Below are 27371 nucleotides of genomic sequence, written 5' to 3'. Positions count from 1 at the left end.
TGATGGACTTAAAACCACGCTTGAAACTTCACACAAGAAAAGTACAACTAAATACACAAATATTTAAATTACTATGAAACAACCTTGGTATTATGTATTAATATAGGTTTATTAGTCCGGATCTCACCTTTATGAGGTAGGTCACACTGGCCCACCATTGCTGCAACGCTTGCGTGTGTATGCTGCTATCGGCTAGTCTCTCTGAGCTGTAACTGATTAATTTCGGGCGGAGCTGAGAGATACTTTATCCATATAGTCGAATACTTCGCGGCTGCAGGCGCCTGGGCGAAGGACAGGTCACCTTGTTCTGGAAGAAGACTGAAAGCAAGAAGGGGATATTGACAAGGAACAAGAGTATTTGGTTTCACCACTTGGACATTATATCAGAGAGACAACAGACACAATACAGTTACCTATTTTTATACTAATAATAATAATAATAATTAATAATAATAATTTTAGTAGCCGAAAAATATGTATGATATAAAGGTATAATATTTAGGTTACTATGAAAGTGCAATGGTCAACAGATCAATGTTCGTGTATGGCATCTAGACAGGGGCAGAGACATGGACAGTGTTCATGCATGTGACAATATTTATTTACATAAGTAAATTCAATATGCTCTCTCTGCTCACCCTCGTTTCTGTGTAGGCCTATATTGTATAAGTGCATGTGTAACTAGGCTATAACGTGACAAATACGTAATGCTGTCTTAGCCGTTACCTCAAAAACTTGTGATAAAGTTTTTGAAGAAATAGACTGCTTTGTCTACAGTTTGTCTACATCATGATTGATACTTCAGAGACAGGTGGGCTACAGAGCTATATGTAAAATGCATAGAAAGATCAAATCAATAGTCTAATCAATAAATTACGTTGGTATGTTCGTTTGTTACATTTAATGTGATAAATAAACCAAATGAAACAAATCTATCACACTATTATGGTCCATACCTGAATAATGTTGCTGGTAAAAGCTGCTCCTCTCACAGGTGTTTATTAGTTTCACTCAAGCTTCAGTTTATCAGACTATTTCACAAGACAATTTTCCCGGAGAATAGCCAATACTGGTCGCAATTACTTAGCATTTTCAGAATTCACTCTTTGGTTTACATCTTTGCACTTCATGGTAATTACATTCCGTTAGAAACACTTGGACAGCTCCAGTTCCAACGACTCAACGAGAATCTGAGATTATGCCTGCGCCAACCACTTCACGTCACAGAGAGATGTGTTGCTGAACGCTTCCCTTCGCAGATTGGGGAACTAGAAACCCGATCTGGGCTAAAAATAAAAAACACCAGCATGTGTGGTTTGGAATAAAGAGAGGGGAGGTGTGTGTGTCCTGTACAGGAGTGGTGAAAGCAACATAACAAATGGATGTCTCCCCCCCCCCCCCCCCCCCCTCCCCCTCTACATCAACAGGCATCAGTTTCATACACAACTGGAACTGTGTTTATCATGAGTCAATATTTGTTTTAAAGCTTTAAAGTTGTCAACCCTCAAGGCCTAAGTCTACGTGTGTGTGTGTGTGTGGCTACATCACATGAGAATGTCCTAGACATCCAGAACATACAAATAAGACCTAGACATTCCCTGACAGAGATTAATTGCATCTCTTGTTATTGCGCATATCAAATTACTGTACATCAGTAGAGCACATTTCATTAACCAGCTGAGATTTCCTCACATAACAAATACATTTGAAAACATGTGAGGTATACATGTGTACATACAGACAAGGTAAAGAGGTGATGAACGGCATGTTATTGGATCCTTGTAGGCTATCTGCTCCTTGTGTCTTTTTGTCATTATGTTGTCCTTCAGTCATCTGTTTTGTTGACCTTGCCTTCTATTGCAATAGCCTTGTGTTTCCAAGTAATTTGGCATTGAATGAGCTTCAGAATCCTGATAAAAGATATCTGAGGACATCTGATACATCTTGTTGATGCTGAGTCAACCCTTCCTGTGCATCAGACTGACAGTTGAAAAAAAAGTTTGCTTTGCCAAGGGAGTTATTAGAAATAGAATAGAATACAATAGAATATAATAACTTAATTTTCCATCCCACTTCTGTCACTAATAGGAAAGGCCAACAATGACAAATACATTCATGGATTGTTTGATATTCTGGAACATTATAGAGTTGTGCATCATGTGTGTCCTATAGGCAAACCATACACAGGCACACATTTGAATACACATACGCATGTCTGTATCTTGCCTCATTTGCTTAACAAATTTGATATTATATCACATTTCCTGGTCAGTGATATTAAACTGAATATTTATTTATTTTATTCTCTACATTTAGAGTGTGGACAACATGTTTATCAAAATAATCTTCCTTCATAACCAAACTGTTAATTGGACAATGTGCATTACAACTGCAATTTTATTATTGCCTATAGGGTCCATCTATTCTCAGAGATTAAAACCATAATTGACAGACCATTCAATCAAAACGTTAGGCCACTGAAAGAATCCAAACAAATAACAATGTAATTGATGGATAAAATAAGAATCGTTTGCTCGTTAAATACCTCATAAGGATCAAACCCTTTTTTTCCAATTTTCGCCTAAAATAACATACCCAAATCTAACTGCCTGTAGCTCGGGACCTGAAGCAAGGATATGCAAATTCTTGATACGACTTGAAAGGGAACAATTTGAAGTTTGTGGGAATGTGAAATTAATTTAGGAGAATATAAAACATTCGATCTGGTAAAAGATAATACCAAGAAAAAAACATGTATTTTTGTACCATCATCTTTGAAATTAATTTAAGCCTCCTGCCCATATCAGATATGTCTATGTCCTGGGAAATGTTTTTGTTACTTACCTTACATCGTGTTAATCACATTAGCCTACCTTAGCGTTAAAACAAAGCTTAAATGGTGCGTGCAAAAAAACAGCACCATATCAGTTGGGTATGATTTGCATTAAAACGTTTGGATGGCTTGGCTATCATGCAATAGTACAGTCGTGGCCAAAAGTTTTGAGAATGACACAAATATACATTTTCACAAAGTCTGCTGCCTCAGTTTGTATGATGGTAATTTGCATATACTCCAGAATGTTATGAAGAGTGATCAGATGAATTGCAATTAATTGCAAAGTCCCTCTTTGCCATGCAAATTAACTGAATCCCCCAAAAAACATTTCCACTGCATTTCAGCCCTGCCACAAAAGGACCAGCTGACATCATGTCAGTGATTCTCTCGTTAACACAGGTGTGAGTGTTGACGAGAACAAGGCTGGAGATCAGTCTGTTATGCTGATTGAGTTCGAATAACAGACTGGAAGCTTCAAAAGGAGGGTGGTGCTTGGAATCATTGTTCTTCCTCTGTCAGCCATGGTTACCTGCATGGAAACATGTGCCGTCATCATTGCTTTGCATAAAAAGGGCTTCAAAGGGAAGGCTATTGCTGCCAGTAAGATTGCACCTAAATCAACCATTTATTGGATCATCAAGAACTTCAAAGAGAGCGGTTCAATTGTTGTGAAGAAGGCTTCAGGGCGCCCAAGAAAGTCCAGCAAACACCAGGACCGTCTCCTAAAGTTGATTCAGCTGCGGGATCGGGGCACCACCAGTACAGAGCTTGCTCAGGAATGGCAGCAGGCAGGTGTGAGTGCATCTGCACACACAGTGAGGCGAAGACTTTTGGAGGATGGCCTGGTGTCAAGAAAGGCAGCAAAGAAGCCATTTCTCTCCAGGAAAAACATCAGGGACAGACTGATATTCTGAAAAAGGTACAGGGATTGGACTGCTGAGGACTGGGGTGAAGTCATTTCTCTGATGAATCCCCTTTCCGATTGTTTGGGGCATCCGGAAAAAAGCTTGTCCGGATAAGACAAGGTGAGCTCTAACACCAGACCTGTGTCATGCCAACAGTAAAGCATCCTGAGACCATTCATGTGTGGGGTTGCTTCTCAGCCAAGGGAGTGGGCTCACTCACAATTTTGCACAAGAACACAGCTATGAATTAAGAATGGTACCAACACATCCTCTGAGAGCAACTTCTCCCAACCATCCAGGAACAGTTTGGTGATGAACAATGCCTTTTCCAGCACATTGCCATAAGGCAAAAGTGATAACTAAGTGGCTCGGGGAACAAAACATCAATATTTTGGGTCCATGGCCAGGAAACTCCCCAGACCTTAATCTCATTGAGAACTTGTGGTCAATCCTCAAGAGGCGGGTGGACAAACAAAACCCCACAAATTCTGACAAACTCCAAGCATTGATTATGCAAGAATGGGCTGCCATCAGTCAGGATGTTGCCCAGAAGTTAATTGACAGTTAATTGGACCATTTCAGTTTGTACGTGATGTGTACGCCGAGGAACTTAAAACTTTCCACCTTCTCCACTACTGTCCCGTCGATGTGGATAGGAGGCCGCTCACTCTGCTGTTTCTTGAAGTCCACGATCATCCTGAAGTCCACGATCATACCTCCCATTGGATAATGAATATATCACAGTGAAAAAAGAGATGGAGCTTACTGTGGTGGCCGAAGGTAATGGGGATCCCTCCCAGTGAACAATGTTTCTACTATCTCTTGCTTTTTAAATCAATCTCTCTTTAATGGTCTTTGTTGTGTATGTGACAAAGTCCTGAAGTTCTTCCTTCATGTTTTTCAGTCAATCTGACCACGCTGCATATCTAGACTCTTTTCCCTCTTAGTAAAAAAACGATGTCTCTTATGTAACACACATTTATGTGACAATTGGATGAATCCCAAAATACTGTTAAATATCCACATTTCCTTTTCTTACTTCCTCATCCCTACCAATTTAAAAAATGAGGCCATTAACCAGCTACTTAAAATAATTCAGATTCACCTTGAACTTTACATGTGCTCTATAGAAATGAAATGAATGTATACAGTAAAGTACACATGATCTCTGCATAGCACTCCCTCTCCTCTCCTAGCCAATCGGGAGCTGTTGTCGGTGGTGTCAGAGATCATGATGTACGTGCTGATCGTGGTGCTGCAGCTGTGGATGTTTGTGGTGCTGATCCACAGCTACAATGAGATCTGAGCTGAACACGAGGCGCAGGACGCCCGCAAAGCCTTGAGGGCCCAAGAACTGGCCCTAATAAACGAGTGAGAGCCAGTCTTAACTATCTGCTAATGTATACTTCATACTGTGCAAATGTACACACCACAGAGATTGTATCATTTGTGAATTAAAGGATGTCAATGGTACATATTCTCCATTCTACTCTATACCAGACACTGTAACTTCACTTTCACCCTCCATCTCTTTTACTTCCTGACCATTAACTCAGTCTATCTTTTGACATTTACAGACCTTTAGACTCAAAGGACAATTGTGATGGAGTGCTTCTGGAGTGACTTGTTACGGTGAGTTTGTTTTGAAATCCTCTCACATGATTGAAAGTGTGATTTTATAGGCTTGATTGTACCGTAGATTTAACTGTAGACCGCTGACTGTAGAGAATAAGTTGAATTACTTTCCCTATTCTAAATTAGAACACATTTTACTGCAATCAAAAGCTTTTTTGCGTTGCTATTCTTAAAGCAGATGTTCGATCTTGATGTATTTTGTTTGTGTGTATCTAACAGGTAAACATCAAAGGTGGAGAACTCTGTCACAAGCAATTGTTACCACTACACTACTAGGCTATTACCTCATAGAAACATAATTTGAATGTCTTAGCATAGTGTGTAACACATGCAGTTTACAATGTACTTGATTTACTGTACGAGGTAGTTGCAGCTGGCGTGAGTGGTGATTAGATTGACAGGTGGTGCCGAATAGCCTTAGTGTGTCAACTCAAGAGAGAATGTCATCACGTGATGGATCAACAGTTCTGACAAAGCTCTGATTGCAGATGGTTCCACCTAAGCTACATAGAACGCTTTGGCAGGAACAACCGTGCATCTACATAGATAGATCTCATCTGCAACCATGTTGTTTCAGTTATTTTTCATCGCTTTGGTGCTATTTTCACAACTCTTAATCCAAAACTCCAAGCTGCTCACACGTGTAATGCAGCAAGTCTTTCATTCAAAACCTGTCATTATGCATTCATTTGGATTATAAACATATCTCGCCACACAACCATTGACTCAAGTTTATTGTGAAATGTAATGAGAATTGGTTTAAATCACCAAAACACAACGATATCTTTTCAAATTAGTCGTTGTAATTACTAGTTAATCCAATAGCAAACCACGCAAGATACGTGTTTCAAATCGCAAGATACGTGTTTCAGATCGCCCTTAGAAGTGCTGATTGCATCATAGATAAACTGTCTGTAATCAAATGTAAGAAATTAAATGAAAATAAAACAACGTTTAGCATGCATTCATTTGCATCAAGCCTGTCTTGAGCATTTGGCCATAAATTCTCATTGACAAGTGAATGTCATTGTTCATGCATTGCAGTAAAAATCTTTTGGTAAGGCAAATCCATGCTTGATATTGGTCTGCATTGATGGTGTCACATGCCTCATCCATGGCCAGAAGGGGGGTGGCACGCTCATGGGGTAAGTAATCGTAACCTTCTACCTCCATGCTGAAAATAATTCCTCAATAGGGTTGAGGAAAAGAGAGTATGGGAGCAGGTATAGGGTTACAAATCAAATTGTATTGGTCACATACACATGGTTAACAGATGATAATGCGAGTGTAGCGAAATGCTTGTGCTTCTAGTTCCGACAGTGCAGTAATATCTAACAAGTAATCGAACAATTCCACAACACCTACCTAATACACACAAATATAAGTAAAGGGATGGAATAAGAATATGTACATATAAATATATGGATGAGCGATGACCGAGCAGCATGGGCAAGATGTAATAGATGTGTAGAATATCGTAAACTCAGCAAAAAAAGAAATGTCCTCTCACTGTCAACTGCGTTTATTTTCAGCAAACTTAACATGTGTAAATATTTGTATGAACATAACAAGATTCAACAACTGAGATAAGTTCCACAGACATGTGACTAACATAAATTGAATAATGTGTCCCTGAACAAAGGGGGGTCAAAATGAAAAGTAACAGTCAGTATCTGATGTGGCCACCAGCTGCATTAAGTACTGCAGTGCATCTCCTCCTCATGGACTGCACCAGATTTGCCAGTTATTGCTGTGAGATGTTACCCCACTCTTCCACCAAGGCACCTGCAAGTTCCCGGACATTTCTGGGGGGAATGGCCCTAGCCCTCACCCTCTGATCCAACAGGTCCCAGACGTGCTCAATGGGATTGAGATCCGGGCTCTTCGCTGGCCATGGCAGAACACTGACATTCCTGTCTTGTAGGAAATCACACACAGAACAAGCAGTATGGCTGGTGGCATTGTCATGCTGGAGGGTCATGTCAGGATGAACCTGCAGGAAGGGTACCACATGAGGGAGGAGGATATCTTCCCTGTAACGCACAGTGTTGAGATTGCCTGCAATGACAACAAGCTCAGTAAGATGATGCTGTGACACACCACTACAGACCATGACGGACCCTCTATCTCCAAATCGATCCCGCTCCAGAGTACAGGCCTCGGTGTAACGCTCATTCCTTCGACGATAAACGCGAATCTGATCATCACCCCTGGTGAGACAAAACCGTGACTCGTCAGTGAAGAACACTTTTTGCTAGTCCTGTCTGCAACGTGGGTTTGTGCCCATAGGTGATGTTGTTGCTGGTGATCTCTGGTGAGGACTTGCCTTACAACAGGCCTACAAGCCCTCAGTCCAGACTCTCTCAGCCTATTGCGGACAGTCTGAGCACTGATGGAGGGATTGTGCATTCCTGGTGTAACTCGGGCAGTTGTTGTTGCCATCCTGTACCTCTCCCGCAGGTGTGATGTGCGGATGTACCGATCCTGTGCAGGTGTTGTTACACGTGGTCTGCCACTGCGAGGATGATCAGCTGTCCGTCATGTCTCCCTGTAGCGCTGTCTTAGGCATCTCACAGGATTCTGACAAACTCCAAGCATTGATTATGCAAGAATGGGCTGCCATCAGTCAGGATGTTGCCCAGAAGTTAATTGACAGTTAATTGGACCATTTCAGTTTGTCCGTGATGTGTACGCCGAGGAACTTAAAACTTTCCACCTTCTCCACTACTGTCCCGTCGATGTGGATAGGGGGCCGCTCACTCTGCTGTTTCCTGAAGTCCACGATCATCCTGAAGTCCACGATCATACCTCCCATTGGATAATGAATATATCACAGTGGAAAAGGAGATGGAGCTTACTGTGGTGGCCGAAGGTAATGGGGATCCCTCCCAGTGAACAATGTTTCTACTATCTCTTGCTTTTTAAATCAATCTCTCTTTAATGGTCTTTGTTGTGTATGTGACAAAGTCCTGAAGTTCTTCCTTCATGTTTTTCAGTCAATCTGACCACGCTGCATATCTAGACTCTTTTCCCTCTTAGTAAAAAAACGATGTCTCTTATGTAACACACATTTATGTGACAATAGGATGAATCCCAAAATACTGTTAAATATCCACATTTCCTTTTCTTACTTCCTCATCCCTACCAATTTAAAAAATGAGGCCATTAACCAGCTACTTAAAATAATTCCGATTCACCTTGAACTTTACATGTGCTCTATAGAAATGAAATGAATGTATACAGTAAAGTACACATGATCTCTGCATAGCACTCCCTCTCCTCTCCTAGCCAATCGGGAGCTTTTCAAAATGAAAAGTAACAGTCAGTATCTGATGTGGCCACCAGCTGCATTAAGTACTGCAGTGCATCTCCTCCTCATGGACTGCACCAGATGGACTCGGGCAGTTGTTGTTGCCATCCTGTACCTCTCCCGCAGGTGTGATGTGCGGATGTACCGATCCTGTGCAGGTGTTGTTACACGTGGTCTGCCACTGCGAGGATGATCAGCTGTCCGTCATGTCTCCCTGTAGCGCTGTCTTAGGCATCTCACAGGACGGACATTGCAATTTATTGCCCTGGCCACATCTGCAGTCCTCATGCCTCCTTGCACCAAGCTTCACACAGATGAGCAGGGACCGTGGGCATCTTTCTTTTGGTGTTTTTCAGAGTCAGTAGAAAGGCCTCTTTAGTGTCCTAAGTTTTCATAACTGTGACCTTAATTGCCTACCGTCTGTAAGCTGTTAGTATCTTAACGACCGTTCCACAGGTGCGTGTTCATTATTTGTTTATAGTTCATTGAACAAGCATGTGAAACAGTGCTTAAACCCTTTACAATGAAGATCTGTGAAGTTATTTGGATTTTTATGAATTATCTTTGAAAGACAGTGTCCTGAAAAAGGGACGTTTCTTTTTTTGCTGAGTTTCTATACATATGAGATGAGTAATGCAAGATATGTAAACATTATTAAAGTGGCATTCGTTTATTAAAGTGGCCAATGATTCGGAGTCTGTATGTAGGTAGCAGCCTCTCTGTGTCAGTGATGGCTGTTTAACAGTCTGATGGCCTTGAGATAGAAGCTGTTTTTCAGTCTCGGTCCCAGCTTTGATGTACCTGTACTGACCTCGCCTTCTGGACGGTAGCGGGGTGAACAGGCAGTGGCTCGGGTGGTTGTTGTCCCTGATGATCTTTTTGGCTTTCCTGTGACATCGGGTGCTGTAGGTGTCCTGGAGGGCAGGTAGTTTGCCCCCAGTCATGCGTTGTGCAGACCGCACCACCCTCTGGAGAGCCTTGCAGTTGATGACGGTGCAGTTGCCGTACAAGGCGGTGATACAGCCCGACAGGATGCTCTCAATTGTGCATTTGTAAAAGTTTGGATTTTAGGTTGAGGCACTGCTGCGCCTTCTTCACCACGCTGTCTGTGTGGGTGGACCATTTCAGTTTGTCCGTGATGTGTTCGCTGAGGAACTTAAAACTTTCCACCTTCTCCACTGCTGTCCCGTCGATGTGGATAGGGGGGTGCTCCCTCTGCTGTTTCTTGAAGTCCACAAACAGAGTTGCTCTTTCCAGATTGGGGTGAACAAATCTGTCAGCCTCTGCCATAGTAAGGCCTCTGTTTACCACATGGTCAATGACAATGGCCCGGACTTCACTAGACAAAAGTTCCCTGCCATCTCTCTGATGCCCACCTCTTTGACCTCTTTGATGGGGCACATGCCCACCTCTCTGATTTATTCCTCTCCCTTGCTGTCTATCCTGCTCCATGTTGAAAGAAATTTCAAGTGTTGACACGCACCCTTTTATATGGTGACCACTTGTGGTTAACCCTATGTGAAATCAATTAGCAATAATGACTTGTCATTATTATGTATGGTTATCATGTATCATACATGTAATTTAGATGTTTCTACTTTACATGCGTACATTTTATATCTGTAGTTCTCAAAATCCATACATCATTAACAAAAGCTTAAAATGTAATCTTTACCAAACGGTTAAGTGATTAACCATTAAGCGCAGTTGGATTAAGTGATGGTCAAATATATGTAAAAATAATACCTGCCTTTTGATGATCTGTTTTGAGTCATGTAGTCAGAGTTGTGAAATTTCATCACATACTTGTGAAAATAGTACCAAAGCAATGGGGAAAAAACGTATTTGACATGCTCAACCTATACTTTGGCTTGCCTAAGCATGTTTTAGGAATGTAATGACTGTTGATTTGCAGGTGGGTGTGTTGAGTGTGATCGTCTAGACCTGCCACTATATTTCTTCGTAGTGTTTGTAAGCAGAATTTGAACTGTCATATATGGAGCAAGGCAAAATCGAATCCAATGTGCTCACAAACTCGGACTTTTCCTTTTGTGTTTGAAGGACGTCTCTGTCTTGAACATTTGCCACAGCCAGCGGTCCTCTGTCACAAACTAATCCAAAATGACCAGCAAGTGGCAAACTCTGCTATCAGATGAGAATTTAGACCACACAACCTTGATATTCATTGCAGTCGGAAATAGTCAAATACAATCAATAAGGATAAATTATACAGTTATTCCAGAGGTCACAGAAAAACATACAATAGGCTTACACCAAACATCTAAAGGCATAGTCAAACAATATTTTATCTGCAAATTATGAGATTATCCCAAGGACTCCATAGGTGCAGAATGCCTGGGTGTCTACTAACTGGGATGTGTTTATCATGTAGAATAGAGTTGACACAATTATGTTGTTCATTCCGTCTGCAATGGTTAGGCCCCTGAAGGTGAGTCTCCAGGTAATGCACGCACACACGGGAAAGCAGTAGGATAGCTAGGACGTTTGGAGGTGATTTGCTCCTGTTGTAACGTAATCTCGCCTTCAGGGGTACACCTCCAATAGACTCAAATGATGTCAATTAGCCTATCAGAAGTTTCTAAAGCCATGACATCATTTTTCTGTAATTTTCCAAGCTGTTTAAAGGCACAGTCAACTTAGTGCATGTAAACTTCTGACCCACTAGAATTGTGATACAGTGAATTATAAGTGAAATAATCTGTCTGTAAACAATTGTTGGAAAAATTACTTGTGTCATGCACAAAGTAGATGTCCTAACCGACTTGCCAAAACTATAGTTTGTTAACAAGAAATTTGTGAAGTGGTTGAAAAACGAGTTTTAATTACTCCAACCTAAGTGTATGTAAACTGAATTCAACTGTATATATATATGTTTGTTTTTTGGTGGGGGCTTGCCTGTTTTGCATGCTATTTTGGCATTAATATGTCATATTAGTTTGCAAACAATGTAAAAGAATATATATCACTGAGTTAATAAAGCCACATACACACGGTCTATTTTTTGTTTTCTTGAGTAAGGCAGCTCCAATATGCAGGTGTTTCAGTCTAGCTCAGTGCTTTCTGTGGTGGTGGGGCAAGCCAGCAAAAAATAGGAGCATTGCGCCGTGATTCGCTCAGTGTTTTGTCACTCATGGGGACACTACGTCATCGCTAAGTTTAAGTCCTTAGTAAGGGTAGACATCCAAAATTTCAGCCCTTTGGGTCCTGCCATAGAGTTATATTACGAGTGCCCTTCCAAGAAGGCTCAAGGTCATTGGCCACAGATTAAATGACGTCAAATCACGTTATATGTACAGTAGCTTTGATTGAACTGATCGTGTCAACATCTTACTTTCAAAGTCTTAGCTAGAAGTCATCATCATGAATCAAGTTAGCAATCTACTGCCAAATCCTTGTCATATGAAGAGAAATAATGAAGAGAAATTAAAGATAAAACGTATCGGTTCTCATCGGCCATTGGACATAAAGATAGACAACAAGTTGGAAATCGCAAATTCCTACAGAGTCGTTTGGAAGGAATCAGTGGCTAACTACTGCAAGCATTGCAAAGCAACCACTAGCCTGCTATTCAATGGAGTGGCTGTGTTTTTTGTTCGAGTTCCCACCAATAATCCAGATAATGCCAGACTTTGATGACAAATTTGCAGACAAAGGACCGCTGCGACACTTTCATGTTTACGTGAGCACATCACATGTCACGCCCTGACCATAGAGAGCTGTTTATTCTCTGTTGGTTGGGGCGTAATAGAGACTAGGGTGGGTCATCTAGGTGTTTAATGGTTTATGTTGGCCTGGTATGGTTTCCAATCAGAGACAGCTGTTTTTCGTTGTCTCTGATTGGGGATCATATTTAGGCAGCCATTTCCCCTTTGTGTTTCGTGGGATCTTGTCTACAGATAGTTGCCTGTGTGCACACCAGTAGCGGCACGGTTTGTTTGGTGAGTTTCTATTAATTAAAAGATGTGGAACTCTACGCAGGCTGCGCCTTGGTTCAATCATTACGACGAGCGTGACATCACAAGCCAAGGTGAGTCCAATGTCTTGTATGCTGCTGCATAAATGATGTAATATGCAAGGGAGATATGTATACTGTAGCTAATTAAGTAATACTAAGTGTATGTTGTGTAGTAAGCTGTTAGTAGCCCATGTGCCTCACAAATAATTTGGTCAATTTTCACTTCTTAATTTCACCTAACGTTGCTGTTCTAACTCGGTGGTACTGCACAAGTAGCCTATAATCTGTTTTTGAGAAATGTCATCTAATATTGTTAGAGGTTTCATTGTCTGCTTATATGCCCCCTTAATCCTACGGTTCTGACTACTGTAAGAGCAGCCCATGTTCTGCATTCTGTTGCTGTACATTTCAAAAGGGCTGAACACATAGTTATATTGACTATGTCCGTCTTAGCTCGCTCATTAATGTCTTAATCGAAGTTACTGAATGCCTCATCGTTATCCGCTCATCGTTCCCTTATGCCATAGTTTGTACATCTCAATTGTCAGTAGAAACCACATTTGTTTAAGCAAGTCAGCCATAGCAGTTATATTTTGATATGGTGCATATCCTACAGCTCTACTGGTTTCTTGGCAAAATGTTCTCATGATGGAATTGAGTTGCTCTTTCCAGATTGGGGTGAACAAATCTGTAAGCCTCTGCCATAGTAAGGCCTCTGTTTACCACATGGTCAACGACGATGGCCCGGACTTCACTAGACAAAAGTTCCCTGCCATCTCTCTGATGCCCACCTCTTTGACCTCTTTGATGGGGCACATGCCCACCTCTCTGATTTATTCCTCTCCCTTGCTGTCTATCCTGCTCCATGTTGAAAGAAATTTCAAGTGTTGACACGCACCCTTTTATATGGTGACCACTTGTGGTTAACCCTATGTGAAATCAATTAGCAATAATGACTTGTCATTATTATGTATGGTTATCATGTATCATACATGTAATTTAGATGTTTCTACTTTACATGCGTACATTTTATATCTGTAGTTCTCAAAATCCATACATCATTAACAAAAGCTTAAAATGTAATCTTTACCAAACGGTTAAGTGATTAACCATTAAGCGCAGTTGGATTAAGTGATGGTCAAATATATGTAAAAATAATACCTGCCTTTTGATGATCTGTTTTGAGTCATGTAGTCAGAGTTGTGAAATTTCATCACATACTTGTGAAAATAGTACCAAAGCAATGGGGGAAAAATGTATTTGACATGCTCAACCTATACTTTGGCTTGCCTAAGCATGTTTTAGGAATGTAATGACTGTTGATTTGCAGGTGGGTGTGTTGAGTGTGATCGTCTAGACCTGCCACTATATTTCTTCATAGTTCAAATTCTGCTTACAAACACTGTCATATATGGAGCAAGGCAAAATCGAATCCAATGTGCTCACAAACTCGGACTTTTCCTTTTGTGTTTGAAGGACGTCTCTGTCTTGAACATTTGCCACAGCCAGCGGTCCTCTGTCACAAACTAATCCAAAATGACCAGCAAGTGGCAAACTCTGCTATCAGATGAGAATTTAGACAACCTTGATATTCATTGCAGTCGGAAATAGTAAAATACAATCAATAAGGATAAATTATACAGTTATTCCAGAGGTCACAGAAAAACATACAATAGGCTTACACCAAACATCTAAAGGCATAGTCAAACAATATTTTATCTGCAAATTATGAGATTATCCCAAGGACTCCATAGGTGCAGAATGCCTGGGTGTCTACTAACTGGGATGTGTTTATCATGTAGAATAGAGTTGACACAATTATGTTGTTCATTCCGTCTGCAATGCTTAGGCCCCTGAAGGTGAGTCTCCAGGTAATGCATGCACACACGGCAAAGCAGTAGGATAGCTAGGACGTTTGGAGGTGATTTGCTCCTGTTGTAACGTAATCTCGCCACTCTCCCTCTTGTCTGAATGCTGCTTTGTTCTTGGAGAGGAAGAGTAGGTGGAACCAGATTACCTTACAGTTTATACCCTTATGGGTTATGAAGACCTCAATCAACGGAGTACTCTATTTAAAAGGTCACCATCTTCTACTAGCGCCTTTGAGCAACAATAGCTTGAGCTTCCAAAGGTATTTGCACTCTTCATTTTACATATTTCTTCTACAATTGCTAATTTGTCCTACACTTGTGTCTCAGATGTGTAACACCAAGTTCTCTCAGGCAGGTCAACAGAAACTGAGGCAGAAGCTGAAATTACTTATCTACAGCCAGAGAAGTGAGGTCCACAGCATTCGTGTGTTCGTGTCGAATTGGCTGTGGTGTCTGTTACTTTCTGAAATTTGTGTTTTTGTGTGTGCCTCATTGGGCGAGTGTACTGACCATGGCTCTCCTCCCTTATCAGTTGACAGAGCAGCAGTTCCCTTCCACAGCAGAGGTCAGCAATGCTGCACTTAAACGGCACAGAGCTGCAGACTCTCCTGCTATCCTTCCTACAGCCATGTCTGAATGGCACAGGTTTACCGGTCCCAGTACTCCCTCAGAACTACACTACCCAGCAGGCCATTCTCCCAGTGGGCAGAGCTATGCCTAAGGCTCAAGTTCAGGGATTTGTGTACGTTCTACTGATGGTAGGTATGTTTAGTTTCTTCACGTTTGGTATCATGCTGAGCTACATCAGCTCCAAGAAGCTAGAGAGCTCCCACGATCCGTATCACCAGTACATTGCCCACGACTGGACCAAAGGACTCACACTTCCACGGGCCGTCACACAGGCACTGCACGGGGCAGACACACGTATTGGAGACAACTGGAAAATCCCCATGGTCATCTGCAACCCTGCTGCATTGGAGCAGCTTCCAGGATAGATTGGGATGGATAGTGAGGAGATAAGTGTTGTTCTCAATCCTAATATAACATATTATAGTCACGATGACAAGTGAGATTGAGTTAGAGTACCTCTTTTATTGCAATGCATTCATAGGCAGAATCTACCGCACACCCATAATCGACTATTGAAGTTGCGGGAGGCAAAATGCAAAACTGGAAGAAGTCACCGAACACTTCCACTCATAGTAGCTTAGCATTCGGTCAATCGACTCTGAGGTTGACTGACCTGAAAGCTTACCTCCTACTTCAATATTTTTTCATCTGACTGGAAGTGTGCAAAAAAATCTTCAGAGGTTTCTGTTTCCCCGTATTTGAGTTCAGAGCAGTTTCAGTAAACTGCTCATTCATAACGAACATCGAGTATTCTATGCTTTCATTCCTTCATTCAGTAAAGAAACAAATCAATGTCATTAGAATCACTTAGCTTATAAACAGACAAAGTATTTCATTAAATGGATTATTGTAGTCTAATACCATTACCATTGTGTCCAGACACTGACACGGTGTAGCATTATTGTAAAGCACAGTTGAGTTACAGTAAGGTCAAGTAACCGTGTTGTAGTAGTGGCTTGTTCTAGTTTTCTGTGTGTTATAACACGCTACTGTAATCAACCCAATGTAGCAAAAACACTGCAAATGACAGACAAATGATTCAACACCTCTGCCTCATCCTCTTCGATGTGTGTTGACACCTGTGTACATGGACTTTAGATAAAAGTTTGATTTGAAATATCCTTTTATCTCATTTTGCATTCATGGTCCATTGTCAATTTGAGTAAACTCTGCATCCATGCCAGCAGGCCACCTTGCTAAGAGTGATGTTTTAATCTTATCTTCTCCCACTCCCTTTCTCTTCTCTGCTCCTCCCACTCCCTCACTCTTTCTCTCTTCCTCTCCTGTCTGCCTTGAATGGCTGCTTTCTCTGCGCGGTCGATCTCGTGCTCCAAACTGAAGTGGACCATTTGCATGGGCGCAATCAGGTTGAAGTTATCCAACGTCTAATTGAGTTTCTTAAGGTCCTCCGCCACCGCCCCACACAGTTGCTACAACTGGGCATGCTCCCTGGGACCCATGGGGTCGGTGAGCCGCGCCCGGCCCTGCAGCAGTCTCTCTCGGATCTGCGCGATGTCCTCTCTGATGTCGCGCTGCATGACAATCCAGGGTGGCTGGATTGTTGTCGATGAGGTTGTGGGTCATGGGGTCGTCGTACTGGTTGTGCTCAAACTTGTTGCGGAAGTCTCCCCGGGACATGGATTCCTGAATGAGGTCTTCCACCAGCCTCCTGCGTGACCTTGATCTGCCGGCTGAGCTGGCGGACGTCCCTCTCCACCAGCGCCCCCTCGGCTGCAGCCACTCTCATGCTCCTTCTGGAGGTAGTCGAGGACCTGCTCCACTGCCCAATCCACTCGGAACTGCCGGTATTGGCGCTCGCGCTGGCTAGGCGTCCCCGAGGCCACGCCCTCGTAGCTCAGGTAGTGGCAGTGCTGAGGAGCCACGTCTTTCACCTTCCATCGGACCCCCACAGCTCTGAAGCCGGGACTGGTGCGCCAGCACGGCGCCGTATGCCTCTACCCGCGCAAACAGTGCCTCGTCTCCCGTAGCAGCGCCCGAGTCTGGATGGTACAGCTTGGCCATGCGCAGATAGGCTTCCTTCACCTGCGCAGGGCTACTCTCTCCCTCATCTGGAAGCTCAAGCTGTAGCAGCTGGTAGCTCTCCTGAATGCTGCAGCTCACACAGGGACCAGAACTCAGCATGCGGAGAAGGAACCGGTAGGCCAGAGGGAGCAGTGCACAGCCATGACAGATATCCCCACGGTAAATCAACAGCTGTATGGCGTAACTCATCTCTGCTGGTGACAGAGGCACACACCTGCCCAACAGTGACAAACACGATGTTGCTTGTTGTACTTGTTCCCACACTTAATTATTAGCATAGGGATGTAAATCATGCATTTGAAAAGGTCACAGGATGCTTTTGATTCTTTGTTTACATTTTGTTGGTAGCGGTCTAGCCTGAAATCCATAACCACTTAACCATGTCCATTTCCTAGTTCAGACTACCTCAACCAGTTAGTAAGTCGAAAATGCAGCTTCCTATTTCCGACTAGCACATGAACGCGGCATTATGCCATCTACGTCTACAGACAGCCATATATGGATGTTAGCCTGTAATCACTAGCTAGCAACCAAAAGAAACTAAACAGAAGACGGGTGCAAACAAAGTAGAAAGAACGAAACGGAGGGACCTACCTGAATGTGGGACCTACCTGAAAGTGTCTAATGGAAACTAATGAGACTAAAAAATACACTCCTGGGTACCAGTCTGTTTGTGCCATCATCATGCCAGTCCTTGCCGCTCCTTATGCAAACAATGACAGAACAAACAGATCTAGGACCAGGCTGTCAATGGCTCTTACGTTAAGCAGACGTTTACTCTCAAATGGCCGTATAATTGTTCACTAATTTGTATAGGCTGCATAACACTATGTTACTACATGTATTCGTATGTTTTCTATTGAGTTTAAAAAAGCTAGATCAGAATTCACCACACAGGTTTTGCTAATGAAAAGAAAAAATCAGCAGCCAATATAAAATGTGTTAATTTATTGCAAACTTTGGAGACAATTCATTTTTCCAATTTAAGAATGTACTGTAAAAGTGGGCATTATTATCATCACATTCGTCGCTTGCTTTAAAAAAAAATTGCATGGCCCCTATCTCCATTATTCCCCCTTCAGGTCGCTGATTAGGAATGGCTCCAGCTCCATCAGGATATCTAAGAATATATCTTTGCCTTTGGGCCCACATGCTTTCAGAGGACCATCGTAGAGCTCCCTCATCCTGTTCTGGTTGGTTCTGTTAGCCTTCACGTCACTGTAGGTGTTTGGGGTGATGATTTCCCAGTCCAGGAGTCTATCCAATATGGGATCCAGCTGGCTCACTCTGTTGATCAGGGCTGTCCGGTGATGGTCCACAAAGTGTTTATCTGAGGTAGAGATAGGACATGGCTTGGGACATTTGGCAGTGATGGAATGCAAAGCATAGATTATGTATTTGATAGGGTCCTATATCTCTACACCCTACCTTTAATGTTGAGTGTATGTGTGTAGGGTGTGAAAATTCGAGGATAGGCGTGAGGCACTTTTTCTAATTCATACAGGATTAAATAGGCTATGGGAAGTGAAAAAATGCTGTTGAAGATTCTAGAGGGCAGCAGTTGCACCTACAGAATGTTGGAGAAGAAATTAAAAGGAAGGACTTTTGTGATTGTTCATGAAGATAAATACTTTGGGTATTGAATGTTTCCCCATAAACCATCACTAATTACAGTAAAACATACACTACTTTTCAAAAGTTTGGGGTCACTTAGAAATGTCCTTGTTTATGAAAGAAAAGCACATTTCTTGTCCATTAAAATAACAACAAATTGATCAGAAATACAGTGTAGACGTTATTAATATTGTAATTGATTATTGTAGCTTGAAACTGCTGATTTTTAATGGAATATCTACATAGGAGTACAGAGGCCCATTATCAGCAACCATCACTCCTGTTCCAATGGCACGTTCCTATGTCAGCTAATCCAAGTTTGTCATTTTAAAAGGCTTATTGATCATCAGAACCATTTTGCAATTATGTTAGCACAGCTGAAAACTGTTCTGATTAAAGAAGCAATAAACCTGGCCTTTAGACAAGTTGATTATCTGGAGCATCAGCATTTGTGGGTTCAATTATAGACTCAAAATGGCCAGAAACAAAACTTTCTTCTGAAACTCGTCAGTCTATTCTTGTTCTGAGAAATGAAGGCTATTCCGGGCAAGAAACTGAAGATCTCATACAACGCTGTGTACTACTCCCTTCACAGAACAGCACAAACTGGCTCTAACCAGAATAGAAAGAGGAGTGTGAGGCCCGGTGCACGACTGAGCAAGAGGACAAGTACATTAGTGTCTAGTTTGAGAAACAGACGCCTCACAAGTTCTCAACTGGCAGCTTCATTAAATAGTGCCCGCAAAACACCAGTCTCAATGTCAACAGTGAAGAGGGGACTCCGGGATGCTGGCCTTCTAGGCAGAGTTCCTCTGTCCAGTGTCTGTTCTTTTGCCCATCTTAATCTTTTATTTTTATTGGCCAGTCTGAGATATGGCTTTTTATTCGCAACTCTGCCTACAAGGCCAGCATCCCGGAGTCCCCTCTTCACTGTTGACGTTGAGACTGGTGTTTTGCGGGCACTATTTAATGAAGCTGCCAGTTGAGGACTTACCACTTGAGGTCTGTTTCTCAAACTAGAGAAACAGACCTCAACAGACACTCTAATGTACTTGTCCTCTTGCTCAGTTGTGCACTGGGGCATCCCACTCCTCTTTCTATTCTGATTAGAGACCATTTGTGCTGTTCTGTGACGGGAGTTGTACCAAGGGAGTAGCCTTTTCAAATGATAAACTTGGATTAGCTAACACAGCTTGTCATTGAAACACAGGAGGGATGGTTGCTGATAATGGGCCTCTGTACTCCTATGTAGATATTCCACTAAAAATCAGCGGTTTCCAGCTACAATAGACATTGTTAATGTTGTAAATGACTATCTACACTGTATTTCTGATCAATATGATGTTATTTTAATGGACAAAAATAGATTTCCTTTCAAAAACAAGGACATTTCTGAGTGACCCCAAACTGTTGAACGGTAGTGTACATTTTAATAACGTCATCCTATTTGAGACATTAGGCTATGTAACACCTGGTTTAGTGCTTACCTTTGTTCATCTTCTTTGGTCCAGTTGCACTTGCCATTCTATCACCCGATGTTACGCAAGATCCTTGAGCTGTAAAATAGGCTTCATGAGACGCCACCAATCGGACACAAATATGAATAGTAGGCCTAAAGATAAATCAGCAAGCCATCTAAATGTGTGTTTATTGTAGAATGTATTAGGCCTATTTTGATTTGCAAATGGATATATATACTACTGTATGCTATCATTCTGGTCAGAAGAGCAAAATAGAATGCTCGCATAAGTGAAAGTAAAACTGTCAACTTCCTTATAGTTTTCCTTCCCTACGTTATGAACATTTCAATGTAATTTATTTAGGCCCTAGATCTAATACAGTTTTGTTCTAGGATACTTTTGGGTTAACTGAAGTGTTTTTTTAAACCTTTCAAAGATATGTATTTTTAAATGTCCAATGGACATGGCTCCTACTTTATTCGACTTACATTTCTTGAATTCCGTCAGTTCCTTTGAGACATCCTCGCAGTTAATTGCCGCCAAGACCTCTATAGCCACATTCAAAGCGCCGTCTTCAGTGAAAGTACGGGTCAGAATGTCTACCAAATCCACTGGGTCCGCTTTCTCAACAATGCCCCTGCGAACTTTTGGCTCCTGCTTACGGTCACAGAGTTTACGTCTGAACTTCTTCAATTCAGCCTCTCCCAAGTCATCAAGGACTCCAAGTAATATATCGCCAACGGTTTTCGACATATTTTACACAAGGTTTTGTAACATTAAGCTACGTGCCTTCTATTCTGTTGTCTAATAAGCTACTGACTGTCTTTTCAAGATACTGTACAATTCGCACCGTTACACGTCATAGGCCGAGGGGAGGTCCATCAGCACACTCCAGCAGAAACAAAATAGCCTACTCCATTACATTTTTACAAATATGTCATTTAGAATTTATATTAACGAATCTATTATATTATTTGTATATATTTTTGCCTGCTCATTTTAGTTTTATACCTTTCGAAATAATACAGAAAATGTAAATAGTATTTTCAAGTTATGTACAGTTTATTTACAAACATTGTTCCCTAAATCATGTAAATCACACATTTTATATTCAACAGAACAAGCATTGTCCCTCTTAGCTTTATTTTGTCATCAATAAAAGAGGTAGATATGTAAGAGTATAAAAATAGACAGATCCTCACAGTCAAAGTTAATGTCAAACATTGTTCAACAGCATGGGTGCTAATCAGGGGTGTCATGCACCCATTATTTTAGAGGGGGCAAGAAGTACTTGGGGTTGTTCATCACTAACCATGTCATTACCATAAAGAACATCAGTATTGGAGACAGCTGGGCTTACAGTTTCATTGAGCTCTTATTCTGCTGATGTTATTAGGAGGTAAGTCATACACTAAAACCAAATCAAATTGAAGGCTACTACTTACTTTTTTTAATTCAGATTTTTCAGCGGGTGCTGCAGCAACCTCAACACGCCTACTTCACACAGCTATGGCTACTACTGTATCACTTGGTAATAAGTGTTACACCAAACATTGTCTAATGTTGCAGAAAGAAATCCCATGAATAGAGCCGATGTTATTCCTTTCTACATGTCAAAGAGGCATGCTTGTTCTACATAGCATATTTCTAGTGATGTAGCCATAACACTATCAAGAGACAATAGCACCAATGAGAACCAGTGCTGCTGGTACACTCCTTCTACTGCGACGCCCATGCTTCGCTGGACACTGGTGATGATACTGGTGCCCCCTGGCCTTGCCAGGAGGACTCTGTCCCCGTGGGTAAAATGTTCAGGCTGGCCAGGACCTCCTGTGCCGTCTTTCCCAGCATCCCCTGCACGTCCAAGACGAAGCGGTAGACGTAGCGCTTGCCCGTCGTTTTGTGGATGATGTTCTTGTGGTAGTAGTAGCGCAGGCCACGGCTCAGCTTCTCGTAGTTCATCTTGGGCTTGTTCTTACACTGGCCCCAGCGCTTGGCCACCTGGATGAAACACAAAGGGGGTGATTGTTAAAAAATAACCACAAACGCCTGATAGCATATTCCCACTGCTCAATCCTGGGCTGGTTTCCAGGTTTTCCTCCTAGTACGAGTGGTTAAAATCGCTCACAATCAGCAGAGAAACTCACCTCTGCTGGGTCGGACATCTTGAACTCCCAACCGTCTCCTGTCCAGCAGATGAAGGTACAGCAGGCGGAGTCTAGAAGCAGCTCCAGTAAGAACTGCCACAATTGGATGGGCCCTGATCCTGAAGAGAGAGAAAATACAATTCTGAATTTTTTTCATATGCATTATCTTTAGCCCTAGACTGCAAACAAAAGTTATTTTTGCCTGCTACTCTTAAGATATACTATGAATTTGTTTCAATTTAAAAGAAGACACTGTAATGACAAAAGCACATTCTAGAGCAAACACACAATCAGGCTCCAATATACACACAATACCCACGCTCTCTCACACACACACACACACACTTGTATAACAGTAGTAATGATAAGTCATGACAAGAGACTAGTCTCACCTGGATAAGCTGACATTCCCATCACTTGTCCTCCTTCCCTCTCGGGTCTTTGGGAGTGTATACTTTTGCGTTTGGCCACACGGGGGCAGTATTGCTCTGAGGGCTGCTGTGGTCCAGGGGTTGAGGAACAAGATGGAGGGTGGTGAGGGGGCAGCAGGGATGCGCTGTAGCTGGGAGAGGGGTAGTCTGGCCAGAAGGAGGGTGACGTCTTCTGTGCTTCTGAGTCGTACAGTTGTTCACCTGAGTGACGGGTGTAGCTTTGTTCAGCTTCACCTATGGAAGAGGAGGAGTTAGACATTGCATATATTATCCATGTAATCATAGCCTATGGATTTCTGTGTGGTTATTTTTACAAGTTAAATAAACGAAGAAGAGCTGGTAATAACAGACAGCTTGAAAAATTATTTGAATTAGACATTACACAGCCTACAAAAAAAACAACTGCCAATATGTTTCTAAACACAAATAGGCCTAATGGTCTTGCATTGGTTAATTTCATTTTTTGTGCATTATGTCTCATGTGTGTGGTCTTTCTTACTGAGGTGGTCCAGGCTGACAGTGCTGGGGGACCCGCTGTGGCTCGTTCCTTTTCCAGGGAGGAAGGAGTTGCTGGTGCTGGCATCCTCCAAGCCCGGGCTGAACTGTCCATTCTGGGCTGGGGAACACAGGGGCACAAGGCTGTGGTACGTCTGGGTGGAATCCTGGAACCCCGCTTGAGACTGGTCCAAAGTCAGCCCATCTAATAATGGATAGAGAGAAAAGTAATGAACAATCATGATCAATATTCATTCATTTCTAATACTACAACAGGTGTTGATAATAGAATCATTCTCAAAATAATAGAAACAAATGGATTGGAGAACAGGGGACTGACACTCACCACTTGGGTATGATGCCCAACAGTTAAACTCTGGGTATGAATCCAGGTTGAACAGGACAGAGTCACTGGAGGTTACTAGAAAAGAATGAAAGACGTCAACAATAAAAACATGTGAGCAACATTGGAAGTTAGTCAATGGTCACTGACAGGCCTATCCAGTGATTTTCTTTATTTATTTATTTTCCCAGAATGCTTATCAGAGTGGTCAAATAAAGTGGTTGTTAAAGAGTCTCTGTAAGAGTCTTCATAGGTGTACCTTTGTTGTGGTACGGACGTGGATTCTTCTGCGGCTCTACAGAACTCTCTGGATACTGTTGCTGCTCGGGTCCTTTACTGTCTAATAGAAAAGACAGGTCTTCATCACTGTAGTCTGGAGGTCACGGAGATAGAAGAGAAGGATGGTGATGAGTCAAAACGCATAAAGATCTAAACAGAACTCAAAATGGAATAGAAATAGAATTGGTTTAGAATGTAATAAGTTATATTGATATGAAGGGGCTACAAGCTTATCTCTAAAGACTGTCTAACTGCTATTCTTGAAGCAATAATATGTTATGGTCTACTACTATTACTCATTATTCTTATTGACGTTTAATAATAGTAATAATAATACATTAATATCTATTCAACAACTATTCTGCAGCACCCAGAACAAAATCTCAACCATACCCATTTGAGTTGAATGGAGGGAGAAGGGGAAACAGAGGGAAAGAGGAGGAAACGCCAGCGGAGGGAGTGTGACAGAGTAGTGATGAAGGGGGGGGGAGAGGGGCTCTAAATCTGTTGGAGAAGGAAGTCTGGAGGAAAGGATTAGGGAAAGAGAGCGGGAGGGTCTTTAACCCGACCACCCCGTCTCACTCTACCTCCCTCAGTCAGACTGACATTCCTACAAACAGTGCATGGACACGCACCCCTTTTCCTGACGCAGCCCTCGGTTGGGTAGAAGAAGCAGATGTCAAGGTCTCATTTTGAGTTTCTGGCAGGGCTGATGAGATACTAGCTATGCAAAAAACATTTCCGTTGTCCTTCAACTACTACACAGAGCTACAGGAAACATAGCTCAAAATCTTATCATAGAAAAATGTGGATACTCTGAAAGTTATTTTCAGAGTGTACAATGATAACTAATAAAGTTGATGATTAATCATAAGTCTAGTGGCGTTGGTGGCAGTTATTTGGTTTGGGGTGTAGTTCAATCTGAACGGATACATTGATCAGTGTTTATCAATAAGTTATCCAATGAGAACATGACTTACCATATGATGCAAAGTCCAAACCAGCAGGGACTTCCTGTGTCCTGAAGTCTTCCATATAATATCCAGCTTGGTACATCTCCATCTGTGTGGAAAAAGTGGAATACATATGTCATGCCCATTTTATTGTGGAACATCTTTTTCATATAATTTTACATCTTTGGTTGATATGTATAATCGGATTTCTTTAAAATGGTATCTGAATGTAAATATATATTGCATTATTAATACATTTAAGTGTTCGTGCAGGCTGCATACATGAACAAACTTAAAATCGCAGGAGGCAAAATCCTACCTTTTTATTTTAGAGTCTCTGGTGTCTATGTTTCTCTCGTTGGATTTCAGGATGGTATCCCAGCACGTATTTGACGGGAACAGTTGCTTCCACTTGGAGTTCAGAGTTACAGTTGTGTTGTCTCCCTCTGCCCGGCCCAGTCCCGTTATAAAGCAGCGGAGCTTTGAGGGGCGTGCCTGCTCCCCGGTGCAAAGGAATTTGTCCTCTTGCTTCGTGACTCCCCGGTCCCAAAAAACTGCTGTTTAACTGGCCGTGACGTCAGCCACGACTCACGAACACAGATTTGGCAGCCAGACACACACTCATTCACAAAAATGTATCATAAAATGGTCAATTGAGCGCCCAAAATCTAATTAACATTGCATGCCCAATTGGCTATCTTACTCCCATGATAAATTGACAACCCATTCATGATCATATAATGTATGGATAGTTTTAGTGTATTCATAGATATATTTTATAGGAATACAACTTGATCTACAAATTATTTTATTTAAATTAGGCCAATATAAAACTAGCCAATGTACTGAGAAAATGTTTTCCCCCAATTAGGTCAATAGCGATTACACAATAGGCTACACCAAAACGCCTGTATTCCTATCAATTGGCTATTGACTTAGTCATTAAAAAAATCTATGGAAATCATTACCTTTTTCTATGCTTGGCTGCGTCGACTAAGCATAAACCCATGCCAGCCAGGGCGGAGGACAGATAGGGTGTTTTAAAAATCAAAACTTGCAAGTTGGTTATAATGAGGTGGGCGGCCATATCTTTAGAAGCCATTCGACAGAACAATAGCCCGTAAACTACATGCTGAAGCGCTGAAATCACGGTGTGAGTGGCCTGAGCAGATAAGGCCCACACAAGCGCCTTGTATAAACAAACACCGCAATTTTCCCCAGCAGAGACAAAATACATCTGGAAAAGTGAGCTGCCAAGTCGTGTACGGTGTGGGAGACACGACTCGTGATTAGTCCCGACTAATCCCCCCCCTCCAGACAAGGACACATGGGGGTTCGAGTTACACAACCTCGGTGCCGGCCTAATGATGACGAGTCCATCATCAACTCAACTGGTTTACCAACTGAATGACACAATGAAAAACTCCTGAATATTACAACGCTGAACAATGCCATAACCTTAATCAAAATATCTCATAGATCTTAATAAATAAAAATGGTCCTAAACATTGTTCAGTGGACTGAAGGGACAGTTCAACTATATTTCGTTATTTCCTTCCACAAACGAGGAAACTTTTAAATGTATACGACAGAAAATGCATACTAAATCTAGGCATACTAGTAGGCTATTAATGCTGTGCCTTGTAAAGGGCTTGGGATCATCTCAGCTGGGCTATTTATTTGAATTAATTTTTACATAAAAGGCCAAAGAAAGTTTCGATTTTCTGAATATATTATGGTGATAGACAAACTAAAGTAGGTATGGGCTGCTCCATGCATGCGTTAAAGCCAGATTGAGACATAAGCAATGTGTGATAGCTTTCATGATAAACCCATGGAAATTGATAATTAAAGACAAATCTTTTCTAATGAAATACAGAAACTCACATTTTCTATTGTCTAACTTTGAAAACTTAAGTAATAAAACAATGTTTTATGAATTTGTTTAAAGTCACCTTTTACATTCAACCTCAAGGAAGTGCATTGGGCCTATCATATTATAGCCATATCTATAGTCTCCATCTATATATAGACCGACTTGCAGACTAAAAAAGTAAAGGCCTTAAAATATGCCCTTTCCTACATCGACGATAGATGGTTATTTGTCAGAACATTTAGTGATCTGTTTGCTAAGGGGAACATGGTCTTACTTTGTAACCTACTTTGGAAGGAGGTTCTTTTTATCACAGTGTGCAAGTTTGCGGTCAGATTTTTTGACATCAGTTGCAATTTCCGGAGTCATATTTAGAAAAACTACAGGAAGGCTATACAATGTTCATTACCACTATGGTTATTATGGTGAGGCTATTCAAGTTTAGAAAGTTGCAAGCAACAGGCTTTTGAATGCCAAATGAATGTATTTATCTCAACAATGCCCAAGAACAAATTAGAAATAGGCCTACATTCATTTGTAAATTACATGTTGCTTGGAACACACATGATG

The 27371-nt window shown here is 41.7% G+C and overlaps 3 protein-coding genes and 2 pseudogenes across 5 annotated transcripts in view; 1 reads left to right on the top strand and 4 right to left on the bottom strand.

Annotated features, from left to right (window-relative positions):
* LOC139564044 (protein Aster-A-like) overlaps positions 1-1195 on the bottom strand; it is a 31959-nt gene extending 30764 nt beyond the window's left edge. The window contains exons 1-2 of the mRNA XM_071383243.1: positions 957-1195; positions 128-318 (exon numbers count right to left, since the gene is read on the bottom strand). The gene's annotated coding sequence lies outside the window, so the exon portion shown is untranslated. The remainder of the gene's footprint in view (positions 1-127; positions 319-956) is intronic.
* The window catches only part of LOC139564103 (sodium channel regulatory subunit beta-1-like), a 63475-nt pseudogene extending 58111 nt beyond the window's left edge, over positions 1-5364 (top strand).
* Positions 5365-16231: 10867 nt separating this feature from the next.
* LOC139564638 (dnaJ homolog subfamily C member 28-like) lies at positions 16232-17511 on the bottom strand (annotated as a pseudogene).
* Positions 17512-18139: 628 nt separating this feature from the next.
* LOC139564639 (apoptosis-associated speck-like protein containing a CARD) lies at positions 18140-21143 on the bottom strand. 2 transcript variants are annotated; one of them, XM_071384340.1, is made up of 3 exons: positions 20769-21143; positions 20308-20388; positions 18140-18536 (listed from the first exon to the last, which is right to left on the bottom strand). In XM_071384340.1, the coding sequence occupies exons 1-3, from the start codon at positions 21031-21033 to the stop codon at positions 18274-18276; spliced, it is 609 nt and encodes a 202-aa protein (XP_071240441.1). In that variant the 5' UTR covers positions 21034-21143; the 3' UTR covers positions 18140-18273. The 2 variants fall into 2 exon arrangements, with proteins under 2 accessions (XP_071240441.1, XP_071240443.1); XM_071384342.1 differs by having other exon boundaries at positions 20308-20376.
* Positions 21144-21318: 175 nt separating this feature from the next.
* LOC139564635 (protein c-ets-1-B-like) lies at positions 21319-25616 on the bottom strand. 2 transcript variants are annotated; one of them, XM_071384337.1, is made up of 8 exons: positions 25248-25616; positions 24956-25037; positions 23956-24069; positions 23700-23774; positions 23358-23558; positions 22820-23092; positions 22428-22546; positions 21319-22281 (listed from the first exon to the last, which is right to left on the bottom strand). In XM_071384337.1, exons 2-8 carry the CDS (start codon positions 25035-25037, stop codon positions 22000-22002), a joined length of 1146 nt encoding a protein of 381 aa, XP_071240438.1. In that variant the 5' UTR covers positions 25248-25616; the 3' UTR covers positions 21319-21999. The 2 variants fall into 2 exon arrangements, with proteins under 2 accessions (XP_071240438.1, XP_071240439.1); XM_071384338.1 differs by having other exon boundaries at positions 23956-24036; positions 25248-25385.
* Between the last annotated feature and the right edge of the window lie 1755 nt (positions 25617-27371).

The sequence above is a fragment of the Salvelinus alpinus genome, chromosome 35 (assembly GCF_045679555.1).
Source record: "Salvelinus alpinus chromosome 35, SLU_Salpinus.1, whole genome shotgun sequence".
NCBI lineage: Eukaryota > Metazoa > Chordata > Actinopteri > Salmoniformes > Salmonidae > Salvelinus > Salvelinus alpinus.
This window is presented reverse-complemented; position numbering and strand designations above follow the sequence as displayed.

Coding starts and splice junctions, on each gene's coding strand:
- LOC139564639 (XM_071384340.1), bottom strand. CDS start 21,033: ATGTCGAAAACCGTTGGCGATATATTACTTGGAGTCCTTGATGACTTG. Junction 20,389..20,768: donor ACTGACGGAATTCAAGAAAT/GTAAGTCGAATA, acceptor CGTCTCATGAAG/CCTATTTTACAGCTCAAGGA. Junction 18,537..20,307: donor ACCAAAGAAGATGAACAAAG/GTAAGCACTAAA, acceptor TCTCTACCTCAG/ATAAACACTTTGTGGACCAT.
- LOC139564635 (XM_071384337.1), bottom strand. CDS start 25,037: ATGGAGATGTACCAAGCTGGATATTATATGGAAGACTTCAGGACACAG. Junction 24,070..24,955: donor TTTGGACTTTGCATCATATG/GTAAGTCATGTT, acceptor CGTGACCTCCAG/ACTACAGTGATGAAGACCTG. Junction 23,093..23,357: donor TGTCAGCCTGGACCACCTCA/GTAAGAAAGACC, acceptor CCTCTTCCATAG/GTGAAGCTGAACAAAGCTAC.